Raw genomic sequence first — 25,885 nt, forward strand, 5'->3', positions numbered from 1 at the left:
AGGTCAGGGCTTTGTGATGGACACTCCAATACCTTGACTTTGTTGTCCTTAAGCCATTTTGCCACAACTTTGGAGGTATACTTGGGGTCATTGTCCATTTGGAAGACCCATTTGCGACCAAGCTTTAACTTCCTGACTGATGTCTTGAGCTGTTGCTTAAAAATATCCACATAATTTTCTCATGATGCCATCTATTTTGTGAAGTGAACCAGTCCCTCCTGCAGCAAAGAACCCCCACAACATGATGCTGCCACCCTTGTGCTTCACGGTTGGGATGGTGTTCTTCGGCTTGCAAGCATCCCCCTTGTTCCTCCAAACATGACAATGGTCATTATGGCCAAACAGATCTATTTTTGTTTCATCAGACGAGAGGACATTTCTCCAAAAAGTACGATCTTTGTCCCTATGTGCAGTTGCAAACCGTAGTCTGGCTTTTTTATGGCGGTGTTGGAGCAGTGGCTTCTTCCTTACTGAGCGGCCTTTCAGGTTATGTCTATAGGACTCGTTTTACTGTGGATATAGATCATTCTGTACTTGTTTCCTTCAGCATCTTCACAATGTGCTTTGCTGTTGTTCTGGGATTGATTTGCACTTTTCGCACCAAAGTACGTTCATCTCTAGGAGACAACGCGTCTCCTTCCTAAGCGGTATGACGGCTGCATGGTCCCACGGTGTTTATACTTGCATACTATTGTTTGTACAGATGAAAGTGGTACCTTCAGGCATTTAGAAATTGCTCCCAAGGATGAACCAGACTACAATCTACAATTTTTTTGAGGTCTTGGCTGATTTCTTTTGATTTTCCCATGATGTCAAGCAAAGAGGCACTGAGTTTGAAAATAGGCCTTGAAATACATCCACAGGTATACCTCCAATTGACTCAAATGATGTCAATTAGCCTATCAAAAGCTTCTAAAGCCATGACATCATTTTCTGGAATTTTCCAAGCTGTTTAAAGGCACAGTCAACTTAGTGTATGTAAACTTCTGACCCACTGGAATTGTGATACAGTGAATTATGAGTGAAATAATTTCTGTAAACAATTGTTGCAAAAATTCCTTGTGTCATGCACAAAGTAGATGTCCTAACCTACTTGCCAAAACTATAGTTTGCTAACAAGAAATTTGTGGAGTGGTTCAAAAACGAGTTTTAATGACTCCAACCTAAGTGTATGTAAACTTCCGACTTCAACTGTATAATCAATCATGAGGTATCAAAGCCAAAGGAACTGAATAATATGAAGAAATGCTATAGATGGAAGGAAAATAGTGTGGAAATCTACCAAAAAAACAATTAGGCAACAACAAATTAAATCCCTTCTAGACAATTTCCTGGACTAAAAGGTTTCACTGTAATAGTGAAGGTGTAAACTTGGCAGTAGAAGACCTAAACAGTATATTTGACCTCTCAGCTTCCCTCAAATCAAAACATTTCAAGCAGACAACCTAAGAAAATTAAAGACAAATGGTTTGATGAAGAATGTAAAAAAATAAGAAATTGAGAAACCTATCCAACCAAAAACCCAGAAAACCTGAAGCCCACGCCTTCACTATTGTAACGTCTGTTGTCGGGAGAAGACCAAGGGGCAGCGTGGTAAGTATTCATAATACGTTTAATAAATACGAACACTTGAACAAAACCAACAAACAAACAGTTCTGCAAGGTACAAAACAGAAAACAACTACCCACAAACACAGGTGGGAACAGGCTACCTAAGTATGGTTCTCAATCAGAGACAATGATTGACAGCTGCCTCTGATTGGGAACCATACCAGGCCAAACACATAGAAATACAACACACAGAACAAAACCGACTGACATAAACATTATAAAATGTGATCAAATCCATGTACCCAAACAAGTGTGCGGTTAAAATTGGCAAAAAACATTTATTTCCACTGGGCCAGGGGGTGAGATAGGGATGCAGCTTAAGCCCCACCCTCTTCAACATGTAATCAACAAATTGGTGAGGGCACTAGAACAGTCGGCAGCACCCGGTCTCACCCTACTAGAATCTGAAGTCAAACGTCTACTGTTTGCTGATGATCTGGTGCTTCTGTCTCCAACCAAAGGAGGGTCTACAGCAGCACCTAGATCTTCTACACAGATTGTCTGACTTGGGCCCTGACAGTAAATCTCAGTAAGACAAAAATAATGGTGTTCCAAAAAATGTCCAGGCAAAATGTCCATGTCCGTGCCTGGACCACGAATACAAATTCCATCTAGACACTGTTGCCCTAGAGCACACACAAAACTATACATACCTTGGTCTAAACATCAGCGCCAGAGGTAACTTCCATAAAGCTGTGAACGATCTGAGAGAAAAGGCAAGGCAAAAGGAACAAAATTCAACATACCAATTAGGATCTGGCTAAAAAAAATACTTGAATCAGTTATAGAACCCATTGCCCTTCATGGCTTTGAGGTCTGGGATCCGGTCAACAACCAAGGACAAACACCAAATTGAGACTCCGCATGTAGAATTCTGCAAAAATATTCTCTGTGTACTTTACAACACCAAATAATACATGCAGAGCAGAATTAGGCCGATATCCGCTAATTATAAAAATCCAGAAAAGAGCTGTTAAATTCTACAACCACCTAAAATGGAAGCGATTCCCAAACCTTCCATAACAAAGCCATCACCTACAGAGAAATTAACATGGAGAAGAGCCCCCTAAACTAGCTGGTCCTGGGCCTCTGTTCACAAACACAATCAGACCCCACAAATCCCCAGGACAGCAACACAATTAGACCCAACCAAATCATGAGAAAACAAAAAGATAATTACTTGACACATTGGAAAGAATTTACAAAAAAAACAGAGCAAACACTATTTGGCCCTAAACAGCGTGTACGCAGTGACAGGATACCTGACTACTGTGACTGACCCAAAATGAAGGAAATCTTTGAGTATGTACAGACTCCGTGAGTATTGCCTTGCTATTGAGAAAGGCTGCCCAAAGGAAGACCTGGTTCAAGAGAAGACAGTCTATGTGCACACTTCCCACAAAACGAGAATGAAACTGGACGTGCACTTAATTCCTGCCAAATATATGACCATCGAGACATTTTTCCCTCAGATTACACAGACACACAAAGATTTTGAAAATAAATCCAATTTTGATAAACGTCCATATATATATATATATTGGGTGAAATAGCAGTGTGCCATCAGCACAGCAGCAAGATGTGACCCGTTGCCACAAGAAACGGGAATCCAGTGAAGAACAAAACACCATTGTAAATACAACCTATATTTGATTTATTTCCCCTTTTGTACTTGAACTATTTGCACATCAGTACAACACTGTATAGAGACACATTTTAAATGTTATTCTTTTGGAACTTGTGAATGTAATGTTTAGTGTACATTTCTTTACTTCACTTTTGTTTATTATCTATTTCACTTGCGTTGGCAATGTAAACATGTTTCCCATGCCAATAAAGCCTTTTAACACTTGTGTGGTGTTCCTGTTTTTGTTTTTCCCCAAATGTATGCAGGTCTGATGGACCCACAACATTATTGGGGTTTTAAAATACATAGACGTCAACTTATGTTAATTACAAGCAATATAACATGGTTAACATTTGCCATTTACCTCTGCTAGATCACATTTATCAATAAAAGCGCTATTAAAAATCAACATGGGTGGAATAAATCATGTTTATCTGGAACTAATATAAATGAAACAATGTTTCCATCACTATTTATATTTATTGCTTTGAACTGAACAAATTGGAAGGACAATTTACTTACAGTATTTTATGGAAATGATAAATGAGCCCCATTGGACACAAATGAACGCCAGTCTACACATCACAATGAGGGACAGAGTTTTACTGAGTGTGTGTTGCAAATGTATTTCTTACACTTGACGCATGTGTACTGTCTTCCTGTCCTTCTTGGGTCCACACACATCGCAGCGCTTCTTCTTGTTGCTACCGGCTGCAATCTAGAATTATGAAAATACATAGTTCAGGAATTTTACTAACATCTCACTCACCACACACAGCAGGCCGAGGTAGGAGAGTCAGACACACGTCATCACTCACATTTACTTCCAGTATTGGAGTTGTTGGTTATGTGGGTCAGGCGGATGGGGAACCAGCATCTTCCTCACGATGGCTGCAGAAGCTAGGGTCCTTGGGATATGTTGCCTCCTATGGATTTGAGGTCTTACCAATGCCTAGCCCAGCTCCTCGAGAAAGAGACGTTTCCTCTGGAGCTTCCCTCTGTTCAAATCTGGGTTCAACGCTATCCAGATTAGAGGTTGATTTCAAGTTTTCATAACAAACGGTAATTGGCATTTTTGGACACCGATTATGGCCGATTACATTGCAGTCCACGAGGAGATTGTGAGTGCATTAAGGAGCCAAGGTAAGGTGCTAGCTAGCATTAAACTTATCTTATAAAAGGCAATAAATCTTAACATAATCACTAGTTAACTACACATGGTTGATGATATTACTAGTATACCTAGCTTGTCCTGCGTTGCATATAATCGATGCAGTGCCTGTTAATTTATCATTGAATTACAGCCTACTTCGCCAAACGGGTGATTTAACAAGCGCATTCGCGAAAAAAGCACTGTCGTTGCACCAATGTGTACCTAACCATAAACATCAATGCCTTTCTTAAATTCAATACACAAGTATATATTTTTAAACCTGCATATTTAGTTTATATTGCCTGCTAACATGAATTTCTTTTAACTAGGGAAATTGTGTCACTTCTCTTGCGTTCTGTGTAAGCAGTCAGGGTATATGCAGCAGTTTGGGACGCCTGGCTCGTTGCGAACTGTGTGAAGATAATTTCTTCCTAACAAAGACCGTAATTAATCTGCCATAACATTGAAGGTTGTGCAATGTAACAGCAATATTTAGACTAAGGGATGCCACCCATTAGATAAAATATGTAACGGTTCCGTATTTCACTGAAAGAATAAACGTTTTGTTTTCTAAATTAAAGTTTCCGGATTTGACCATATTAATGACCTACGGCTCGTATTTCTGTGTTATATTATAAATAAGTCTATGATTTGATAGAGCAGTGACTGAGCGGTGGTAGGCAGCAGCAGGCTTGTAAGCATTAATTTAAACAGAACTTTCCTGCGTTTGCCAGCAGCTCTTCGCTGTGCTTCAAGCATTGCACTGTTTATTACTTCAAGCCTATCAACTGAAAGTATTCGGCCCCCTTGAACTTTGCGACCTTTTGCCACATTTCAGGCTTCAAACATAAAGATTTAAAACTGTATTTTTTTGTGAAGAATCAACAACAAGTGGGACACAATCATGAAGTGGAACGACATTTATTGGATATTTCAAACTTTTTTAACAAATCAAAAACTGAAAAATTGGGCGTGCAAAATTATTCAGCCCCCTTAAGTTAATACTTTGTAGCGCCACCTTTTGCTGCGATTACAGCTGTAAGTCGCTTGGGGTATGTCTCTATCAGTTTTGCACATCGAGAGACTGACATTTTTTCCCATTCCTCCTTGCAAAACAGCTCGAGCTCAGTGAGGTTGGATGGAGAGCATTTGTGAACAGCAGTTTTCAGTTCTTTCCACAGATTCTCGATTGGATTCAGGTCTGGACTTTGACTTGGCCATTCTAACACCTGGATATGTTTATTTTTGAATCATTCCATTGTAGATTTTGCTTTATGTTTTGGATCATTGTCTTGTTGGAAGACAAATCTCTGTCCCAGTCTCAGGTCTTTTGCAGACTCCATCAGGTTTTCTTCCAGAATGGTCCTGTATTTGGCTCCATCCATCTTCCCATCAATTTGAACCATCTTCCCTGTCCCTGCTGAAGAAAAGCAGGCCCAAACCATGATGCTGCCACCACCATGTTTGACAGTGGGGATGGTGTGTTCAGCTGTGTTGCTTTTACGCCAAACATAACGTTTTGCATTGTTGCCAAAAAGTTCAATTTTGGTTTAATCTGACCAGAGCACCTTCTTCCACATGTTTGGTGTGTCTCCCAGGTGGCTTGTGGCAAACTTTGAACGACACTTTTTATGGATATCTTTAAGAAATGGCTTTCTTCTTGCCACTCTTCCATAAAGGCCAGATTTGTGCAATATACGACTGATTGTTGTCCTATGGACAGAGTCTCCCACCTCAGCTGTAGATCTCTGCAGTTCATCCAGAGTGATCATGGGCCTCTTGGCTGCATCTCTGATCAGTCTTCTCCTTGTATGAGCTGAAAGTTTAGAGGGACGGCCAGGTCTTGGTAGATTTGCAGTGGTCTGATACTCCTTCCATTTCAATATTATTGCTTGCACAGTGCTCCTTGGGATGTTTAAAGCTTGGGAAATCTTTTTGTATCCAAATCCGGCTTTAAACTTCTTCACAACAGTATCTCGGACCTGCCTGGTGTGTTCCTTGTTCTTCATGATGCTCTCTGCGCTTTTAACGGACCTCTGAGACTATCACAGTGCAGGTGCATTTATACGGAGACTTGATTACACACAGGTGGATTGTATTTATCATCATTAGTCATTTAGGTCAACATTGGATCATTCAGAGATCCTCACTGAACTTCTGGAGAGAGTTTGCTGCACTGAAAGTAAAGGGGCTGAATAATTTTACACGCCCAATTTTTCAGTTTTTGATTTGTTAAAAAAGTTTGAAATATCCAATAAATGTCGTTCCACTTCATGATTGTGTCCCACTTGTTGTTGATTCTTCACAAAAAAATACAGTTTTATATCTTTATGTTTGAAGCCTGAAATGTGGCAAAAGGTCGCAAAGTTCGAGGGGGCCGAATACTTTCGCAAGGCACTGTATATATATATAGAAATCGGACAATTAATCGTTATCGGCTTTTTTTGGTCCTCCAATAATCGGTATTGGAGTTTATATGGAATGTGCGACTCTATTGTGATAATTCAAAATAATGTGTTCCAGCAAGACGTTTCACACACACACTACAAAGGGTAAAGAGTGCAAGAAAAAAGGACAGGCAGGGAGGAAGAAAGGCAGGTTATTGGTGCTGTTGAAATAGCAGGCCCAGGGAGGAGGAAGACAGACTGAAGGCACACAGTGGACCCGAACACCACATATGTAATATAAAAATGTGTTATTTTACATGTTCTTCACAGAAAATGAGCCAAGGCCAATGAGTCTCAGGTTGAAAAAAAACAATTGTATAATTTTTATTTGAGTAAACATTTAAAATGGGCCCCACAGTCCCAAACACCACACAAGGGTGAAATGTGAGAGAGATACATTTTCTATAAACTATCTGTAGTTTTATGAATTAAGTAATTTGTCTACATTGGTCTCATTTTTTAAATGCAACTGTAGCCTAAACAAATCCTCCTGGACAGTTACTGGGTGTCCAGGCTTGTTTTAGACCTGCTCTAACACACCTTGCTGTTGGAAAAGTACTAAAACGGACTTTGTGGTGTCATGTACTTCCTCTCACTTATTTTGTCTGCTTTAGGCTTTCAATGGGAAGATGCTCAATAATATTCCAATATACCTACCGACACATCACCGCCGGTTAGCCATTTAACTAGCAAGCTCAAGTGACAAACGAAATTCTACGGTTGTTCAGTCTTACTATTACTTTTCTTGTTTTTGTGACTTGTGAACTTAAGTTATGTACTGGATATCGTCAGGCTATTATAACCAGAAGCAACTACTTATCTAACAGGGTTACGATCACGCGAAGACTTCTCAAAAAACATTTGTTCCTTCCTTAGCAGCAAGCGTGTTCGGATGATCTACGGCGGCCTGCATCAAACATTTTGACCAAAATTGTTATTCTTCTTTGAGATTGGGTTTGCGGATCGTATCCAATTTGAAAGTAGCATACACCGCCACCTATTGTACTGGAGTGTGAAGTCAGCCACGGCCTACCTACTTTCAATTATCTTCCGTTCCTCTTAAGAAAGTGAAATAGAGCCTTGACACCCTCTCCCCACTACACCAACCAAACCCGTCCAGTCTTTCTAACCCTTCACACAATATCTCCCTCTCTATGTCATACGGTTCCCAAATATCCATACATGCTCCACAATTTCCTCCACTAAAAACACAGCCAGTTTCCCTATAATCCACAATGTGACGATCAAAATTGTGCCCAACCCGTAATATACTCCACATAAGTCCCTCTCTCTTACTTTTTTGTCATTCAGCAGACGCTCTTATCTAGAACGATGTACAGTAGTGAGTTTATAGATGTATAATACTTTTTTCTTACTGGTCCCCCGTGGGAATAGAACCCTGGCACTGCAAGCACCATGCTCTACCAACTGAGCTTCCCGGGAGATTACATCAAGCCTCTTCATTTACTAACCCGTGCACGCGATACAATTACTACTAGCATCAAATATTTGTATAACTAACCCAAGATTGACCACAGCCTGCCGATACCATCGGGAACAAATTAGTCATAGCGGGCAGAACAAGCAAGGGGATGGAAAGAGTCAAGCGCAAACTAGAGAGATCCTATTGGCGCGTTCTAGAAAATATTTGCATTTGCATATGATATGATATTGGAAGGGATAAGATAATTTCTTGGCCCAAATAATCACACAAATAAATACATAATAATTTAGCGATATTAAAATTAGAAAATTGTATTTCTTAATCTCAAGTGTAACAAATAATTGAATTAAATGTCTGCTCATCACAAGATAAAAAAAAGTTTACGTTTCTTCCACCTGAGCGAGTCTGACCATAAGTCAGAGACCACTATGATGACACACCAAATGTGTTTGATGGATCGCGGGAAAGGTGCAGGACTATGCTTTTGTAGGCTACAGTCCAAGCTATGTCTTCCAATGGTACGACTGTTGTCTGCATCCAAAGATAATCTATTTGAATAAACGCCATGGATGACAGCAGTGGTGTAGTCTACAGCGATACGGATATCACTTATTATTGATATCTACATAAAGCGTTGATGTGAATCACACTGCTGCTCTCACATGTAGCCATTTGCGCCTTACGGATTGTGGTTGTTGTTGATGTCTGTTCACAAATCTAAATGTGTATTTGAACCCAATAATGGTTGAATTCCAGAATTTTAGGCTGCCTATCAATCATTGTTTTTTAAACCAGTGGACAGCCAGTGAAAAATGCGCTCTTGCAACAGCTGCATAGTGCGGATCCAAGCATGTGGAATAAAAGTGGGACTTTAATTGCTCAATCTAATTCATGCTGATAAAAAAATCCATAGGCCTAATGGACACATGCCCAAATGTACACTCTTTTGATAGACTTAAAGGGGCAATCTGTAGTTGCTCCATCCATTTTTGAATTTATAAATTATATATAACCATTGATTCTTGAAGAATATAAATGCCTCATGAGCTTAGTTCTGTCACACTACATGAGAACCCAAAATATAAACCTGTTTTACTCCAATGTTTGTAAACATTGTAAATGTAAACAAACACTGTATAGCCTCAGAACATGGTTAAAACAATACTTTTAATATTTTTTTTATCAACAAAATCATACAAAACTGAGTAGGGCTGGCTAATAAGTCCTTAGTTTTGGGGTCGTGCTCAGGTAAAACAATTAGGATAATATATACTTCCATATTTCCAAGTCCTATTCTTCAAGATCAAGGGGTATAACATTTATTGGAATGACTGGAATTCTGATAGATTTTGGTTTTTGATGTAAAGATATCATTTAATATTATTATTATATGTAGTAGAACGTGATGGGTTAGAAGAAGCCTACATAACCAACCCATAAAGTAACATTTAACATCCATATATGACCAGCTATGTAAACTTTAACATGGATTTATCCTACAATATATGTTGTTCAATTGGTAACGTACATTTTTGTCTTCTAATGCCTCTCAGACTACGTTACTGAGTTTGGGTAATCCAAAAGTTACGTTACTGATTACAATTGTTGATAGGTAACTAGTAACTGTAACGGATTACATTTTAGAAAGTAACCTACCCAACCCTGCATGTATACCCATACATGTCCAGCTTTGACGTGGTCAATTACACAGCTTTTTTTGCTGTTGTCAAATATGTGCAAATATAGACAGAATGTGTCACACACCCATAATCATTTCACTTGTCATGCATTTCAGACACCTTCTGGTGGTGGGTGGGTCGTACCTGAAAAACAACAAGGGACAAGCAGAACTGTGCATATATGGCCTGGTATGCTTCATACGGTTTAACAGCTTTTTTTGCTGACATAATGTAATGCCATGCAAATGTTGACAGAATACGTCACTTACAAACCCGTTATGTCCACCATTTGATATGCATTTGAGTTAGTACAGTAGGGCTTTGTGTAAATGCAGCAGTCCAATCGTTGGGTAATGCTTTGGATTCAACGCTACATCAAAGAGTTTCTATTATATTGACAAGATACTCGAGTGACCGCTCTAACAATGGAAATGCATATCCTCCAAGATGGAACGCATGCGGGAGGAGACGGGATCAGGTGGGAACCTTCTAGTCAATGAGAGGGCAGATACGCTGAAACCGCTGATATACAGTTTATTTTATTGTACTTTTGTTGCCGAAATGTCACGTGCGTCCAATCCTATCAGTGCTTTCGTAACAATCTGAACATTACGAAACTTGTATTCCATTAAATAAGCCTCACGTAGGAAATTAGCAATACATGTTTTTGTTGACCAAATTCGACATTCTCTCATTAACCTCCATTTAAAAAAATCCTCTCTACATGGTCTTATTTTCGTGGACAGCTTTTGAGCGGAGCAAACCCTCTCGCTTCGCCTCTTCCTCTCTGGCTACCTCCACTATATCCTGCCAGGGCGGAAGTCTGGATTTCTGTTCCAAACAGTAATCATTCCAAAACGGAGTGCGTAGTGTCAGCATCTTTTCGGTCGCACGCCCATCATTCGCGGTTACCATTCCCTTGTCTTCGTCTACATTTACGAATCTTTTGACATGCTTGCTCAGGTTAAATATTACATCACAGATACGCAATTTTTAACCAACTGGGTGGGCAATAATTTTGCTTCAGGATTGTGCGCTACGCGTGTATAATTTTTATTGAGCTCTAATCATCAATCACCTGGCTGTGTTTAATAATCTACAACAATTATTTCCTGCCATCGCAGTAGGTCGGCTGTGTAGCCGCCTCTCCAACATAGCAAAGGATTAAGTTACTGCTGGTGGCGGATTATTTTATTGGCTTCCTCTTGTCACGGTGTAGCTTCAGCCTTTTTATCTTTTCCAATTAAGAGGTTGTCTGAAATCGAGGTATAGTAATTGAAAAAAATGTCATTCTCTTTGTAAAACACCTTGCTATTGTATTTACCTTGCATAATCTCTTAAAACCACATATTGTCGACCCTCTTCTCGATCATGTAGGCTACTTAACGTTAGGTTATTTGTCGTCTGTGACATTCACTCCCTTTAGTTGTATTTTGTGTCCTTATATGGATATTTTCCGTCCCATCTTTTAAATTCTTGTTGATGCTGATTATAATGTGCCTTGTGCAGATAATCTATTTGGAAACTACACCTGCCACTCCCACAGGCATTCCTACATTCAAATGATTTGGATGCAAGCCAACGTTTCGTCATGTTATTCTAATTTACAATCAATGTGTTACTTTGGAATGTAACATGTAAATACCCTTTATTAGATTATACTGTAGCGTCAACTGTAAAGAATTGGGTATCACCCTGCATAGGCCTATAGAATTACCCCGTCCCCCCTTGTGTTTTGACTGCAGGCGGATCGTGCCCTCTTGTCCAGTCAGCCTTGACTGTTCTTTTTAGAACTGACTGACTCATTGTATGGGGGAATTTGGCTGTTTACTTGCTTCCTTCTCCCCAGTATTAACATTCATTAAATGTTACTGATTAACTGAATAAACAAGTTTGTGTTGGTCAGTTCCATATCCTGTACTTTGACCTGATAGGGTTTAAAAAAAAAAAAAAAGAATTTTGACTCTTGACATTGTAGCCTGGTTGAGGTTGTTCTTAAAAGAACATGGCTCACTTTAGGAACTTGTTGGCCTAGTACTGACTTGCAAAATTAGCCCCACCAGAATTCAAATACTTTTTAACCACCACTTGTGTGTGACTATTTCAATATACAAGGAGTATACCAAACATTATGAACACCTTCCTAATATTGAGTTGCATCCCCCTTGCTCTCAGAACAGCCTCAATTTGTCGGGGCATGGACTCTACAAGGTGTCAAGCATTCCACAGGGATCCTAGTCCATGTTGACTCAAATGCTTCCCACACTTATCAAGTTGGCTGGATGTACTCTGGGTGGTGGAACATTCTTGATACACATGGGAAACTGTTGAGTGTGAAAAACCAGGCAGTTTTGCAGTTCTTGACACAATCAAACCGGTGCGCTTGGCACCTACTACCATACACTGTTCAAAAGCACATCTTTTGTCTTTTTCATTCTCCATTTGAATGACACACATGGCTTAAAAATCCTTCTTTAACCTGTCTCCACCCCATCTACACTGATTGAAGTGGATTTAACAAGTGACATCAATAAGCGATCATAGTATTCTTCTGGTCAGTCTGTCAAGGAAAGTCCAGATCTTCCTAATGTTTTCCATACTCAGTGTACATTTCATGTGGTAGATATCTCCAGTGAAGTGGGGCTGCATAGTTAGTAGAGGATAAAAGATTTGTCACGTTATTGCTTACAGTGCGTTATGGGTAACTCATATTTTATAATATTGAAATAAACATCTCTCCAACCCCTCCAAACTGAAAATATGTTTACATTGTGCAATCAATTGGTAAGAGAGAGGGAGACAGTATCACGTTCATTTATACATATCCACTGTATACATGAATTATGGGCAAAGTTTGTTCCAGTCAGTCTTTGGTCACGTTCATGACCTTTGATTGCATTCATTTTGTAAAGTTCATGCAGTCGATAATATATGTTCAAGTCATACAATTTTTATCCCCATAATGCAAGACACTTTGAAAGGCAGTGACTAACAATGGTCACCAAATTGACAAAAGTGATCCGCTCGAACGCTCCCAATATCTCTCTCTCCACAGTCATGTCGTTCCGAAGAGGTGTGGTCAGACAGAGCAAGTTCAGGCATGTCTTCGCCCAGGCTTGGAAGGCAGAGCACTGCATCGATGACGTCCGAGTGTCCCGTGTCACATGGGACGGGCCCCTCTGCGCTGTGAACCCCAAATTCACCGCAGTCGTCATCGAATCAGGTGGAGGAGGGGCCTTCCTAGTTCTGCCACTCAACAAGGTTTGTGCTAGCCCACTTAAGCATCCACCCAGGGGTTCCTGGAGAAGTGGGTACACTCAAATTTTGCCCAACATTTTCCAAACAGTCCGCCCAGCCAAAGGAAAGGTGCCCTGCATGAGAAATCATTTGAGATACAGTTTCATGTACTCTGAATTACCTAAAATGATAAATCCCATTTTGGTCTTTCAGTCATGCCAACCAATGCTGTACTGTGCGAGTAGGCTAATAGTAGGCCTAAGATTGAAACCAATAAATTATGATTAGATTAATCAACGAAGTCAGGTTTCAGATGAGATGTTTTGCTCTCACACTGTTGTAATAGAAAAACAGCAAAATTGGTGGTCCGAAGTCTATTAAAATGCTTAAACCACATCAGGAGATCACATTCGATGTCTAGGAAAAATCTACAAAATTTAGATTTTTGATTGTAGTTACCCTTTAATTCAAGTGCACAGGGACCTAGCACTGTTGCTTGTTTTGCAGTATTTCTGTAGCACATGAGATGGAGTTTTCAAAACAAATGGCCACTTGATTGATGCAAAAAAATCGTATCATTCTGCCAGGTAGGCATAGGCTATGAGCCATGTATTACTTTGCTTCAAAGGAGCCTATAGCCAAAATCCCATCATAGAAACATGGAGGCACTTCCTCATATGCTTTCTCATGTTCTGTTGGCTTTCTTTCAACTTTATTTCATTGTGTAGCAGCCAAAGGCGGCATCCTGGTCATATAGGCAACCCATGATAGTTATTGCATCTTTAGATCGCCCCGTTTTCATTTCTAACGGATGTTTCCATCTCTGTCCATGAAATCGCTCGCATCTGCGAAACATGAACTGTGTTATCCCGCACATTACATTTTGGAATATTCGCGTGTAGGCCTATAGCCCTGTGCACATTGTTGCTCCTAAAATGTGAAGAAATGATTGTTTATAAACATTTTAAGCAAAGCATTCTGATTTGTTCCATCAGCCTTTTTAATTGATACAGCGTATACCTCTACTACACTACTTTGATACGCATTGTGGGGATTAAGAAGTGAGTATATGCAATGCCCACTGAAAATAAGTGCGTATATGGGCTCCCGAGTGGCGCAGCGGTCTAAGGCACTGCATCTCAGTGCAAGAGGCGACACTACAGACCCTGGTTCGAATCCAGGCTGAATTGCATCTGGCCGTGATTGGGAGTCCCATAGGCTGACGCACAATTGGCCCTTCATCGTCCGGGTTTGGCCGGGGTAGACCGCCATTGTAAATAGGAATTTGTTCTTAACTGACTTGCCTAGTTAAATAAATAAAATTGGCATATGCCTGCAGATACCCTCCAGTACACCATGGCATCAAACCTCTCAAATGGAAGATAAGGATTAATACCCTAAAAGTGCCCACCTATTCCCGGCAATTTTATGACAAATGTAACAGATGAAAGGCCCATTATTATAATGAACAATTTGCATTGTGAAAAGTAACAGAAAATTCCTTAAATCACCATTGATACTCCCAACTGATATTTGTTTCAAATAACAGACCACCAGTTGAAAACCACTGACCTGGGGTTTTGTGCTAATCAGATGATGATGACCATGCCCACCTGCTTCTTTTCCACAGAGTGGCAGAATTGACCAGGCCACACCCACAGTGTGTGGACACGCAGCTCCAGTGCTGGATGTCCAGTGGTGTCCCCATGACGACAACGTCATCGCCAGTGCCTCGGAGGACTGCACTGTAAAGGTAGGTGGTGATATGAAGGTAGCTGCCCTCTAAAAAGGAAACATAAACAGTTCTAGGGTTGCAAAGGGAGGGTATATTACTGGAAACGTTTGAAGTTTACTCGTAAACTACCAGAATGTTTGTTAACTTTAAATTGTTTTGGGGAATTGTATCAGGTGAAATCTAGTGGCCTTTTTGGATACTTCAGATTCTCTGGTGTCTTTAATTATCACGAGAAATACGAGTGTTTCACGTCCTTTATATATATATATATATATATATATATATATATATATCATTATATTATTATATATATTATTATATTACATACTTTTGTTTATTTGACCATGTCTTTGTTGTAAAAGTTTTGGTGCCAAACTGGTGGCAGTTGTAAAAAAAATATATATATACATTAGTTGGAAGAGTTGCAGAGTTCATTGAAAATAATGACATTGTTAATTAGGTACTTTTTTCATTAATTATTATATTTTCTTTTGAAGCATATGGTTTATCCACTAGAAACCCATGGACATAAATTACTAAAGTTACCAAAGATTATCAGTTCATTTCCAAATGTACTGAAGATTCTGGTAACTGCTAAATTACCAGTAGCTTTGCAACCCTAAGCAGCTCACTATTGTTTATGAGAAAAGGTTCAACCTTTGTCCAGACCTTTGCATTGATTGAGATGGGCTGAAAGATGGCATAAAGCTGGATGAATAGTCATAAGTGTTAAAAAGGAGTAAATAACAGATGCGCTGTTCTATGAGGGCCTTATGACTACTATCAAGAGGGCATATCTGTGTTGAAAATGCTGCAGATCAGCAGATGTATGCCAATGGGAGGGAGGGTCATCTGTATGCTCTACCCCTGTAACAAAGCCTTGTTATTGGTTGTGTTGTCTGTTAAAGGTGTGGCAAATCCCTGACGGAGGGCTGACTGGACCAATGACAGAGCCCGTGGTGACACTGGAGGGCCACAGTAAACGAGTGGGAATCCTAGCCTGGCACCCGACAGCTTTCAATATCCTCCTAACTGCAGGTAACTTAATCTATCTGCACCTCATTGTCGTACGTCAGATAGAGCGACTTCGTCTGCACTGATGGTTTGTGGCAACACATGGCAGAGGACAATGTCTTCACCTCAAGCAGTGTATGTCTGCCTGCCAGTTTGGACTATCCAGGTCACTATTCACAAGCAACGCCTCCCATGTCAGTGAATGTGTGTGCTTTAAGCTGCAACAAAGGTAGACTAGACATATTGATAGTATTGTGACACACGTCGGTCACCACCAGTCATGATAATGTGAGACCGCTAATGCTAAGACTTTGATTTTTTATGGATAATAGGCCCGTAGTCTGAGATAGAGGAAATATATATATATTTTTTTGGTTAAACATTGGACCCCCAGAGAAAGGGAAGATGTAGTAGTCAGTCAGGGTAAACAGTGAGAGTTGAAGGACAGCTTTAAACGTACTGGAGAGGTGTTCCATGACAGACCGTTCAATTCCCAATGCATTATGCAAGCCAGGAATTGAGTGTCCCTGCCTTGCAGTTAACAGCATGTGCTGCACGTTTAAAGGAGAATGTTGTTGAGGTCAACGGGAAACTGAGTATCCTTCAAGAGGGCATCGGAAGGTTTCAAAAGTTAAAAGCAATTGATATGTCTATGTACGTGTCTGTGTTACTTAGAACAGTATGTCTATACGTTTAGCCTGTGCCAGTAATTGTATGTTTATGTCTGCATTTTTTAGATGTTACATCTCTGTGTATCCTTTTGATTATTTGAATGTTTTGCACGTACATATTTATTGTGAGAACTCTTAAAAAACACACGATTTTACCACTTTTATTGAGATCGACGTTTTGTTAAAATAAGCTTGGTAGTGTTCGTTTTAACCCTCTTCTGTGAACGTAAGTTTTGTCTGTGCTGTCCCAGATTCTGTGTTCACGACTGTTTTTGACTGATGCAACTCACTCATTCTCAGGCTGTGACAACCTGGTGTGCGTGTGGGACGTGGGCACGGGGGAGCTGGTGTACCAGATAGCCGATGCCCACCCAGACCTGATCTACAGTGTGAGCTGGAACCGGGAGGGCAGTGCCATCTGCACCGTGTGCAAGGACAAGGCTCTGCGTGTCATCGACCCGCGACGGGGGACCGTCCTCAAGGTGCTTCCTGTCTAGCCCATGAATGACACGCATGCAAATGAATTGAAATAAGTCAAATTAATAGTACCAAAATACCATACAACTTCCCTTATTATCCTTCAAGGAGAAATTCAACAACACACAGGAGACCAAAGCAAATAAGTACCACCTTGTTCACATAATGTCCTTCCTTTGAAAGAAAGTGACCTTTGCCATGCTAAATTGGCTGCAACTAATCAGCACTTGTAAATACAGCATACTTGATACAGTGCCTTCAGAAAGTATTACAGGCTTATTCTAAAATGGATTCAAATGTTTTTCTTCTTCTCATCAATCTAAACACAATACCCCATGATGACAAAGCAAAAACAGAAATATCACATTTACATAGGTATTCAGACCTTTTACGCAGTACTTTGTTGAAGCACCTTTGGAAGCAATTACAGGCTTGAGACTTCTTGGGTATGACGCTTCAAGCTTTGCACACCTATATTTGGGGAGTTTCTCCCATTCTTCTCTGCAGATCCTCTCAAACACTGTCAGGTTGGATGGAGAGCGTTGCTGCACAGATATTTTCAAGGCTCTCCAGAGATATTAAATTGGGTTTGGGCTCTGACTCTGGCTCTGGCTGGGCCACTCAAGGACATTCAGAGACTTGTCCCAAAGCTTAGGGTCGTTGTCCTGTTGGAAGGTGAACCTTTGTCCCAGTCTGAGGTCCTGAGCGCTCTGGGGCAGGTTTTCATCAAGTATCTCTCTGTACTTTGCTCCATTCATCTTTCCCTCAATCCTGACTAGTCTCCCTGTCCCTGCCGCTGTAAAACACCCCCACAGCATGATGCTGCCACCACCATGCTTCACCGTAGGGATGGTGCCAGGTTTCCTCCAGACATAATGCTTGGCATTCAGGCCAAATAACTACATCTTAGTTTCATCAGACCAGAGAATCTTGTTTCTTATGGTCTTAGTCTTTAGGTGCCTTTTGGGAAACTCCAAGCAGGCTGTCATGTGCCTTTTACTAAGGAGTGGCTTCCGTCTGGCCACTCTACCATAAAGGCCTGATTGGTGGAGTGCTGCAGAGATGGTTGTCCTTCTGGAAGGTTCTCCCATCACCACAGAGGAACTCTTGAGCTCTGTCAGAGTGACCATGGGGTTCTTGGTCACCTCCCTGACCAAGGCCCTTCTCCCTCGATTGCTCAGTTTGGCCTGGCGGCCAGCTCTAGGAAGAGTCTTGGTGGTTTCAAACTTTTTCCATTTAAGAATGATGGAGGCCACTGTGTTCTTGGGGACCTTCAATGCTGCAGGCATTTTTTGGTACCCTTTCCCAGATCTGCGCCTCAACACAATCCTGTCTCTGAGATCTACGGACATTTCCTTCGACCTCATGGCTTGGTTTTTGCTCTGACATGCACTGTCAACTGTGGGACCTTATATAGACAGGTGTGTGTCTTTCCAAATCATGTCCAATCAATTGATTTTACCACAGGTGGACTCCAAACAAGTTGTAGAAACATCTGATCAATGGAATCAGGATGCACCTGAGCTCAATTTGGAGTCACATAGCAAAGGGTCTGAATACTTATGTAAATAAGGTATTTGTTTTTAATTTTTTATTAATTAACAAAAAAATTATAACATGTTTTCACTATGTCGTTATTGGGTATTGTGTTTAGATTGCTGACGATTAAAAAAAAAATTGAATCCATTTTAGAATAAGGCTGTAATGTAACAATGTGGAAAAAGTCAAGGGGTCTGAATACTTTCCGAATGCACTGTATAGTCTACATTAACTACAGTCTACTGGCTGTACATAGAATGACTTGTTGACATTGACTCTACCCTCCCTTATAACACCTGTGATGTTGTCTGTGTCTCAGGTGAAAGAGAAGGTCCATGACGGCACCAGGCCCATGAGGGCCGTGTTCCTCTCCGACGGGAAGATCCTGACCACCGGATTCAGCCGTATGAGCGAGAGGCAGCTAGCCTTGTGGGATACGGTACGGCGGCTAGATGGACACATGTCGTAAACAGGTCTTTGCAGAGTCCTATGGGAGTGTATGGGACGTTGACGCCTCAGAAACGATGCTCTGACTGTATGGTAGAGGAGAGGGTTGAGCTAAGGTATCATGACAGTACAGGTCAGGTCAACCCTGTTTATTTTCAGTTGACTCAACTCACACAGCACTGAGGGGTTCGCTACACACCAGATCTTCTAATGATTGTATCTGTGTGTTGCAGAGCGATATGTCTGAGCCAATGGCAGTGCAGGAGATGGACACCAGTAATGGCGTTCTCCTCCCCTACTATGACCCTGACACCAACATGGTCTACCTGTGTGGAAAGGTACAGTACACCTGTTTCCGACCACATTTTCAATAACAAATTCAGCTGGTGTCATATGATCAGATCTCCCCACCGGATGTTTGGTTTAGCTCCGTTTATCTGTTGATCACTCTCAGGGGGACTGCACCATCCGGTACTTTGAGGTGACGGACGAATCGCCCTATGTCCACTTCCTCAGCCTGTACAGCAGTAAAGAGCCCCAGCGAGGAGCAGGCTTTCTCAGCAAGAGGGGCGTGGATGTCAACAAGTGTGAGATTGCCAGGTGAACAGGTTTTTCAGCATGTCTTTATGGTTTTTACTTGAATTGTTTCTCAGTGTATTTTGCGCTCTTTTTCACACCTCATTTCCACCTCATATGTTCCTCCCACTGTACCACTATCAGTTTCATGTCCTCCCACTGTAAATCATTTATTTTATTCATTCATTCACTCTCTTTCTCTCATTCTTTCTTTCTTTCATTCTCTCTCTCTCTCTCTCTCTCTCTCTCTCTCTCTCTCTCTCTCATTGCAGGTTCTACAAACTGCACGAAAGGAAAGTAGAGCCCATTTCTATGACGGTACCACGGAAGGTAAGCTGCCATGCACACCATTTGAAATAGAAGGCCTTCTTCATTTATGACTAAGGCTATGTTCAAATAGCCATACTAGAACCCCAATTACTAGCATGCCCAAAACGTTGCTTTACACTAAGTGGCATGCTAATGTGGATATTGGAACCAGTCAAGCTAGACTGAAAATGACCTTAAACGCTCTCCCTCTGACCCCCTCCCTCTCTTGTCCCCTCAGTCAGACCTGTTCCAGGGGGACCTATACCCGGACACGGCCAGCGTGGAGCCCTCCCTTCTGGCCGAGGACTGGATTGCCGGGCAGGATGCGCCGCCCCTACTGGTCTCTCTGAGCGGTGGCTATGTGGGCGCCCCCTCCAAGAACAGGGACACCCTCCGCAACAAGCCCAAGTTGTCGTCACAGGGCTCCGGGACAGACTCTCCCCCAGTCCCCCAGCAGGCTGCCATGCCCATCGCAACAACCAGGGAGCCGGAGAGCGAGGGGGTGGGGGTGGTGCAGCAGAGGGTCACTCAAGGAGAAGGAGCATCCGATAGGGTGAAAGGAGAGGTGAGAATGGAGTTTGGGTGTAGGTGGGTATAGCAGGGGTGTATTCACTAGTACAAACTGTAGCAAAGCGTTTTGTAACCGACAACGTTTTGCAACAAAAGCGAGAGTTTCTTGGTCAAGTTCAGGCAGTCCCTCCCTGTTTTGGTCTGTTTTCTTCCGATTTGGTATGAATAAGAGGTTAGAGATGTAGGTATGAGTACGACATAGAAGTGCCAGAAAAGTGTTGAGTAGACTTGTGTAGTGCCTTGTGGATTTAGGATGTTATCATGTACAATACCAGTCAAAGGTTTGGACACACCTACTCATTCAAGGGTTTTTCTTTATTAGTTCTATTTTCTACATTGTAGAATAATAGTGAAGACATCAAAACTATGAAATAACACATATGGAATCATGTAGTAACCAAAAAAGTGTTAAACAAATACAAATATATTATATATTCTTCAAAGTAGCCACCCTTTGCCTTGATGACAGCTTTGCGCACTCTTGGCATTCTCTCAACCAGCTTTATGAGGAGTGCTTTTCCAACATTCTTAAAGGAGTTCCCACATATGCTTAGCACTTGTTGGCTGCTTTTCCTTCACTCTGTGGTCCAACTCATCCCAAACCATCTCAATTGGATTGAGGTCAGGTAATTGTGGAGGCCAGGTCATCTGTTGCAGCACTCCATCACTCTCCTTCTTGGTCAAATATCCCCTACACAGCTTGTACGTGTGTTGGGTCATTGTCCTGTTGAAAAACAAATGATAGTCCCACTAAGCGCAAACCAGATGGGATGGCGTATCGCTGCAGAATGCTGTGGTAGCCATGCTGCTTAAGTGTGCCTTGAATTCTAAATAAATCACTGACAGTGTCACCAGCAAAGCACCATCACACCTCCTCCTCCATGCTTCACGGTGGGAACCACACATGCGGAGATCATCCGTTCACCTACTCTGCATCTCACAAAGACACGGCGGTTGGAACCAAAATTCTCAAATTAGGACTCATCAGACCAAAGGACAGATTTCCACCGCTCTAATGTCCATTGCTCATGTTTCTTGGCCCAAGCAAGTCTTCTCTTCTTATTGGTGTCCTTTAGTTGTGTTTTCGTTGCAACAATTCGACCATGAAGGCCTGATTCACACAGTCTCCTCTGAACAGTTGATGTTGAGATGTGTCTGTTACTTGAACTCTGTGAAGCATTTATTTGGGCTGCAATCGAGGTGCAGTTAGCTCAAATGAATTTATCCTCTGCAGCAGAGGTAACTCTGGGTCTTACTTTCCTGTGGCGGTCCTCATGAGAGTGAGTTTCATCATAGCGTTTCATGGTTTTTGCGACTGCACTTGAAGAAACTTTCAAAGTTCTCCAGATTGACTGACCTTCATGTCTTAAAGTAATGATGGACTGTTGTTTCTCTTTTCTTATTTGAGCTGTTCTTGCCATAATATGGACTTTTACCAAATAGGGCTATCTTCTGTATACCACACCTACCTGGTCACAACACAACTGATTGTCTCAAACGCATGAACTTTTAACTAGGCACACGTGTTAATTGAAATGCATTCCAGGTGACTACCTCATGAAGCTGATTTAGAGAATGCCAAGAGTGTGCAAATGGTGGCTACTTAGAAGAATATAAAATATATTTGGATTTGTTTAACACTTTTTTTGATTACTGCATGATTTCATAGTTTTGATGTCTTTACTATTATTCTACAATGTAGAAAATAGTACAAAGAATGAAAAACCCTTGAATGAGTAGGTATGTCCAAACTTTTGACTGCTACTGTATGTGACTACATTCTCCCTCTTAACCTCCATCTCGCCCTATCCATCCCCCCCTCTTCCCCACTCCAGGAGGAAGTGCTGAGCGAGGTGCTAGCGGAGGTGAAGGCCCTACGTTCGGTGGTCTTGGCCCAGGGCCAAAGGATCGAGCTGCTGGAGAGGCAGCTGGCCCGCATCGAGGACGGGGACGTCTGATTGGCAGAGGGGCGTCACCACAACACCCAAAGGGTGTTCTTACTAAAACTCCATAGACCATAGCCTTACTAGAATCAACAACAGTACCTTAAGCTCTGTGCAAGTGGGAGGATGTAGTGAAGTGTAGCTGAGTTACTAAACTGTGGGAATCACAGAGGGGTCGAGAATAAGGTGAACTATTATAGTGAAGGTGTACAGAGACCAATTGGATTCTGCGGGTGAATCTCAATTGTATTTCCTCGTGTCCTCCTCTCTCCTCGCCTCCTCAAAACGCGTTGGAGGAAAAGGTCAGAGGTTCTTACCCTCGGACCTTCTCCAATGCATTTTGAGGAGGAGGCGAGTAGAGAGGAGGACACGAGAAAAGAAGGAAACACCATTTAGATGCACCCTACAACTCTTTAGATGCTGATTCAGTTGGATAGTGGGTGATATAGGATGAAGGGGGATAATCTGCATAGGACTTCCATACTGCAGTAAGACATGTTACCGGTTTTTATTAAGGAGCGTTAATGGTGACACTATTTGAAGGTGTATACATTTAAGTATCCAATATTGTGTATCACTACAAAACTGAAGACATGAGGATTCAATTGTAGCCTACTCACGAATCCTTATGCCATGCAGTATGACAACTGGCACAAAGGTCTATGTTAATTTGGCACATTTACAAAATGGCACATCTGTCTACATTATTTTGTATAATATGAATACACCCTCAACAAGTGTTGTCAAGTAGATAGGCAGGTCATTTCCAGTTGCTGCTCTCATTGAAGCACTCACATTGTGAATCCGTTAGGGATCGTTTAATCGGGTAGTTAGAGCTGCTAACCGGGATGCATATCAAACGTCATACATACTGCAGTTTATTATTCGTACTTATACGTTTGTACAAGTATGCATCTATACATTATTTTTCCATTCCATCATAGGAATCTTTTACCCTAGATTAGCTGAAGTGATGAAGTCAGACCATTGGTATTAACAATATAAATCTATATGCTAAAATGGATATATACTGTTTACAAAACTGCACGGGTTAATTGCGATTGGGTAAGTTGTATTAAACTATGCTGTATGGCGCCTATGTCGACATACAAAGAAAAAACATTGGTCCATTTCCAAATAATGTTGATTTTGATGTGGGGATTTTTCTTACAAATGATGTGAAGGACTTGAGTTGGAGGTACCTTAAATGATTGCTATCATGTAATTTTTTGCCTTCGAAGAGAAGGTAACACTACATTTGTGCTCTCCAACTTAAGTTGTCTTAGGTGAATGATCCCCCTTTGGTGAAGCCAAAAGCAGACTGACTAGCAACATGCAGTATAATTTGTCCCAAGGTGTTGTAAACTCCAATGACAGTTTATAACAGAGAGTTCAAGTGAAGTGTTACCTCAGAAAATGTGTTCTCAGTAGAACAAACTTAATATCATACAATTTAAATCATAGCAGTTCTATGACTGTCATGAGGCACAGAACTAAAGAAAGTTGCAATGGAATTTGAGGAGGAGTTTTTTTACTGTGTGAATGATGTATTCCAAGTCAGAACTAAATATAATCGTTTTAGACCAGTGGTATTCAAACTTTTTTTAGCTGGGACTCCATTTTTTCCGCAAGTATTTCTCACGACCCTACCCCGAAAACTAATAACAACCTTCAAATCTGTACATTATGATTTTTACGTGCACAACCATCCGCAATACATTTACCCAATAAAATTGTATTTTTCAAATGATCTTTCTCAAAAAGGTTTGTATATTGTCCCATACAATAATCTATAATCTTACCCCCAAAAAATGTGGCAAATAATGAATACTGATTTGACGCTGATTTTGAATACCACTGTCTTAGACTGATATAGCAGCAGCTGTGGTTTGTCTTTGAAGATAGGAAAGAAAGGGCATACAATGCTCAACTGTTAGACGGAACTGAAAAAGAATATTCACTGTGTTACATTTAGATTTTTTGCATTTGTAAGCAGTTTATACTTCACCGTTTTGCAGCCCTCGGGTACAGTTCATATCTAGCCTTATCCCAGATCTGCTTTTGGCTGTATTGTCGACAACGACCACAGGAGTTGGCGAGACGGTACAAATGGGTCTGGGACCAGGCTAGCTCACATCAAGCTCATCACATGATTAATTTATTTACTAGATTAATATGTATTTATTCACTGTCATACTACACATGTTTTGTGTGGTTGTGAACCAATAGGGGATGAAAATGACACTCCACTGTGCGACTCTTCCAATAAACAGTCCTTCCTCTTTTGCGGTTGTAGAATGGCCACTTATTAACCCTCTCAGGTCACATGACAGGAAGTCTTAGCGCTCATTGAAATGACTTCATAAGGCAGTATATTGACCCACCAAAAATAGAAAAGTGAGTACACAAAACATTAGGAACACCTGCTCTTTCCGTTACATAGACTGATTAGGTGAATCCAGGAGAACACTATGATCCCTTGTCACGTCAATCAGTTTAGATGAAGGGGAGAAGACCGATTAAAGAAGGATTTTTAAGACTTGAGACATGGATTGTGAATGTGTGAAATTCAGAGGGTGAATGGGCAAAACAAAATATATAAGTCCCTTTGAATGGGGTATGGTAGTAAGTGTCAGGCTCACCGGTTCGACTGTGTCAAGAACTGCAACGCTGCTGGGTTTTTTACTATCAACAGTTTCCCGTGTATCAAGAATGGTCCATCACCCAAAGGACATCCAGCCAACTTGACACAACTGTGGGAAGCACTAGAGTCAACATGGGCCAGCATCCCTGTGGAACGCTTTTGACACCTTGTAGAGTCCATGCCCTGACAAACTGAGGCTGTTCTGAGGGCAAAAGGGGTGCAACTCAATATTAGGAAGGTGTCCCTAATGTTTTGTACACTCAGTGTTTACAACCAGTAGTACAATTATTTAGTTTCATATTAAACACAGATCATGAATGTTTATGATACACTGTGTAACACAGTGGTTATCTTGTGTTATCATACAGGGTAAAGCAAGCATGTTACTAAGGCTGTTCTGATTGGTTCCTCAGAGAAGGGGGCTTCTTTGGAAAGAAGAAAATTAGAGTCTTTGGAAAGAACTCAATGAAATTCTGCATTACAAATGGACCATCAAGTGTAGTCCTCCCACAACGTTATTGCTGAAATTAAATAAAACTCCATTAAGAGATCATACAGTGCATTTGTTAGTAGGCTTTAAACATACGGAATCTGTATGGTTCCCCAGTAGTTTCTGGTGTTGTGTTTGTACTAGCCAGTGGAGCACATAACAGGATGTGGTTAAAGGCTGAAAGCACATCAGCTCTGTGCATTTCTTTTGAACCTGCCCGTGCTCCATCATTCACTTCCTGCTTCTGGGCTTTGCAGTGTCAGCTGAGTGGT

General features: G+C 41.2%; 1 protein-coding gene across 4 annotated transcripts; it reads left to right on the plus strand.

Annotated features, from left to right (window-relative positions):
* Nucleotides 1-4,081: 4,081 nt before the first annotated feature.
* On the plus strand, nt 4,082-24,765 carry LOC110531795 (coronin-1B). Of its 4 annotated transcripts, none has more exons than XM_036987652.1 (11): nt 4,082-4,381; nt 13,017-13,222; nt 14,829-14,951; nt 15,842-15,971; nt 16,919-17,100; nt 18,954-19,073; nt 19,315-19,419; nt 19,536-19,681; nt 19,930-19,987; nt 20,205-20,531; nt 22,372-24,765. In XM_036987652.1, the coding sequence occupies exons 1-11, from the start codon at nt 4,327-4,329 to the stop codon at nt 22,492-22,494; spliced, it is 1,575 nt and encodes a 524-aa protein (XP_036843547.1). In that variant the 5' UTR covers nt 4,082-4,326; the 3' UTR covers nt 22,495-24,765. The 4 variants fall into 4 exon arrangements, with proteins under 4 accessions (XP_036843547.1, XP_036843548.1, XP_021470897.2 ...); XM_036987653.1 differs by having other exon boundaries at nt 4,082-4,300; XM_021615222.2 differs by lacking the exon at nt 4,082-4,381 and adding an exon at nt 10,784-11,227.
* The last annotated feature ends 1,120 nt before the right edge of the window (nt 24,766-25,885 follow it).

The sequence above is a fragment of the Oncorhynchus mykiss genome, chromosome 9 (genome assembly GCF_013265735.2).
Source record: "Oncorhynchus mykiss isolate Arlee chromosome 9, USDA_OmykA_1.1, whole genome shotgun sequence".
In the NCBI taxonomy this organism is placed as follows: domain Eukaryota; kingdom Metazoa; phylum Chordata; class Actinopteri; order Salmoniformes; family Salmonidae; genus Oncorhynchus; species Oncorhynchus mykiss.

What these genes read in the sequence shown, in the direction of transcription:
- LOC110531795 (XM_036987652.1), top strand. Translation starts at nt 4,327, where the DNA reads ATGGCCGATTACATTGCAGTCCACGAGGAGATTGTGAGTGCATTAAGG. An exon ending in AGCTAGCCTTGTGGGATACG is followed by an intron (nt 19,074 to 19,314) that starts GTACGGCGGCTA and finishes TGTGTGTTGCAG; the next exon opens with AGCGATATGTCTGAGCCAAT. An exon ending in AACAAGTGTGAGATTGCCAG is followed by an intron (nt 19,682 to 19,929) that starts GTGAACAGGTTT and finishes CTCTCATTGCAG; the next exon opens with GTTCTACAAACTGCACGAAA.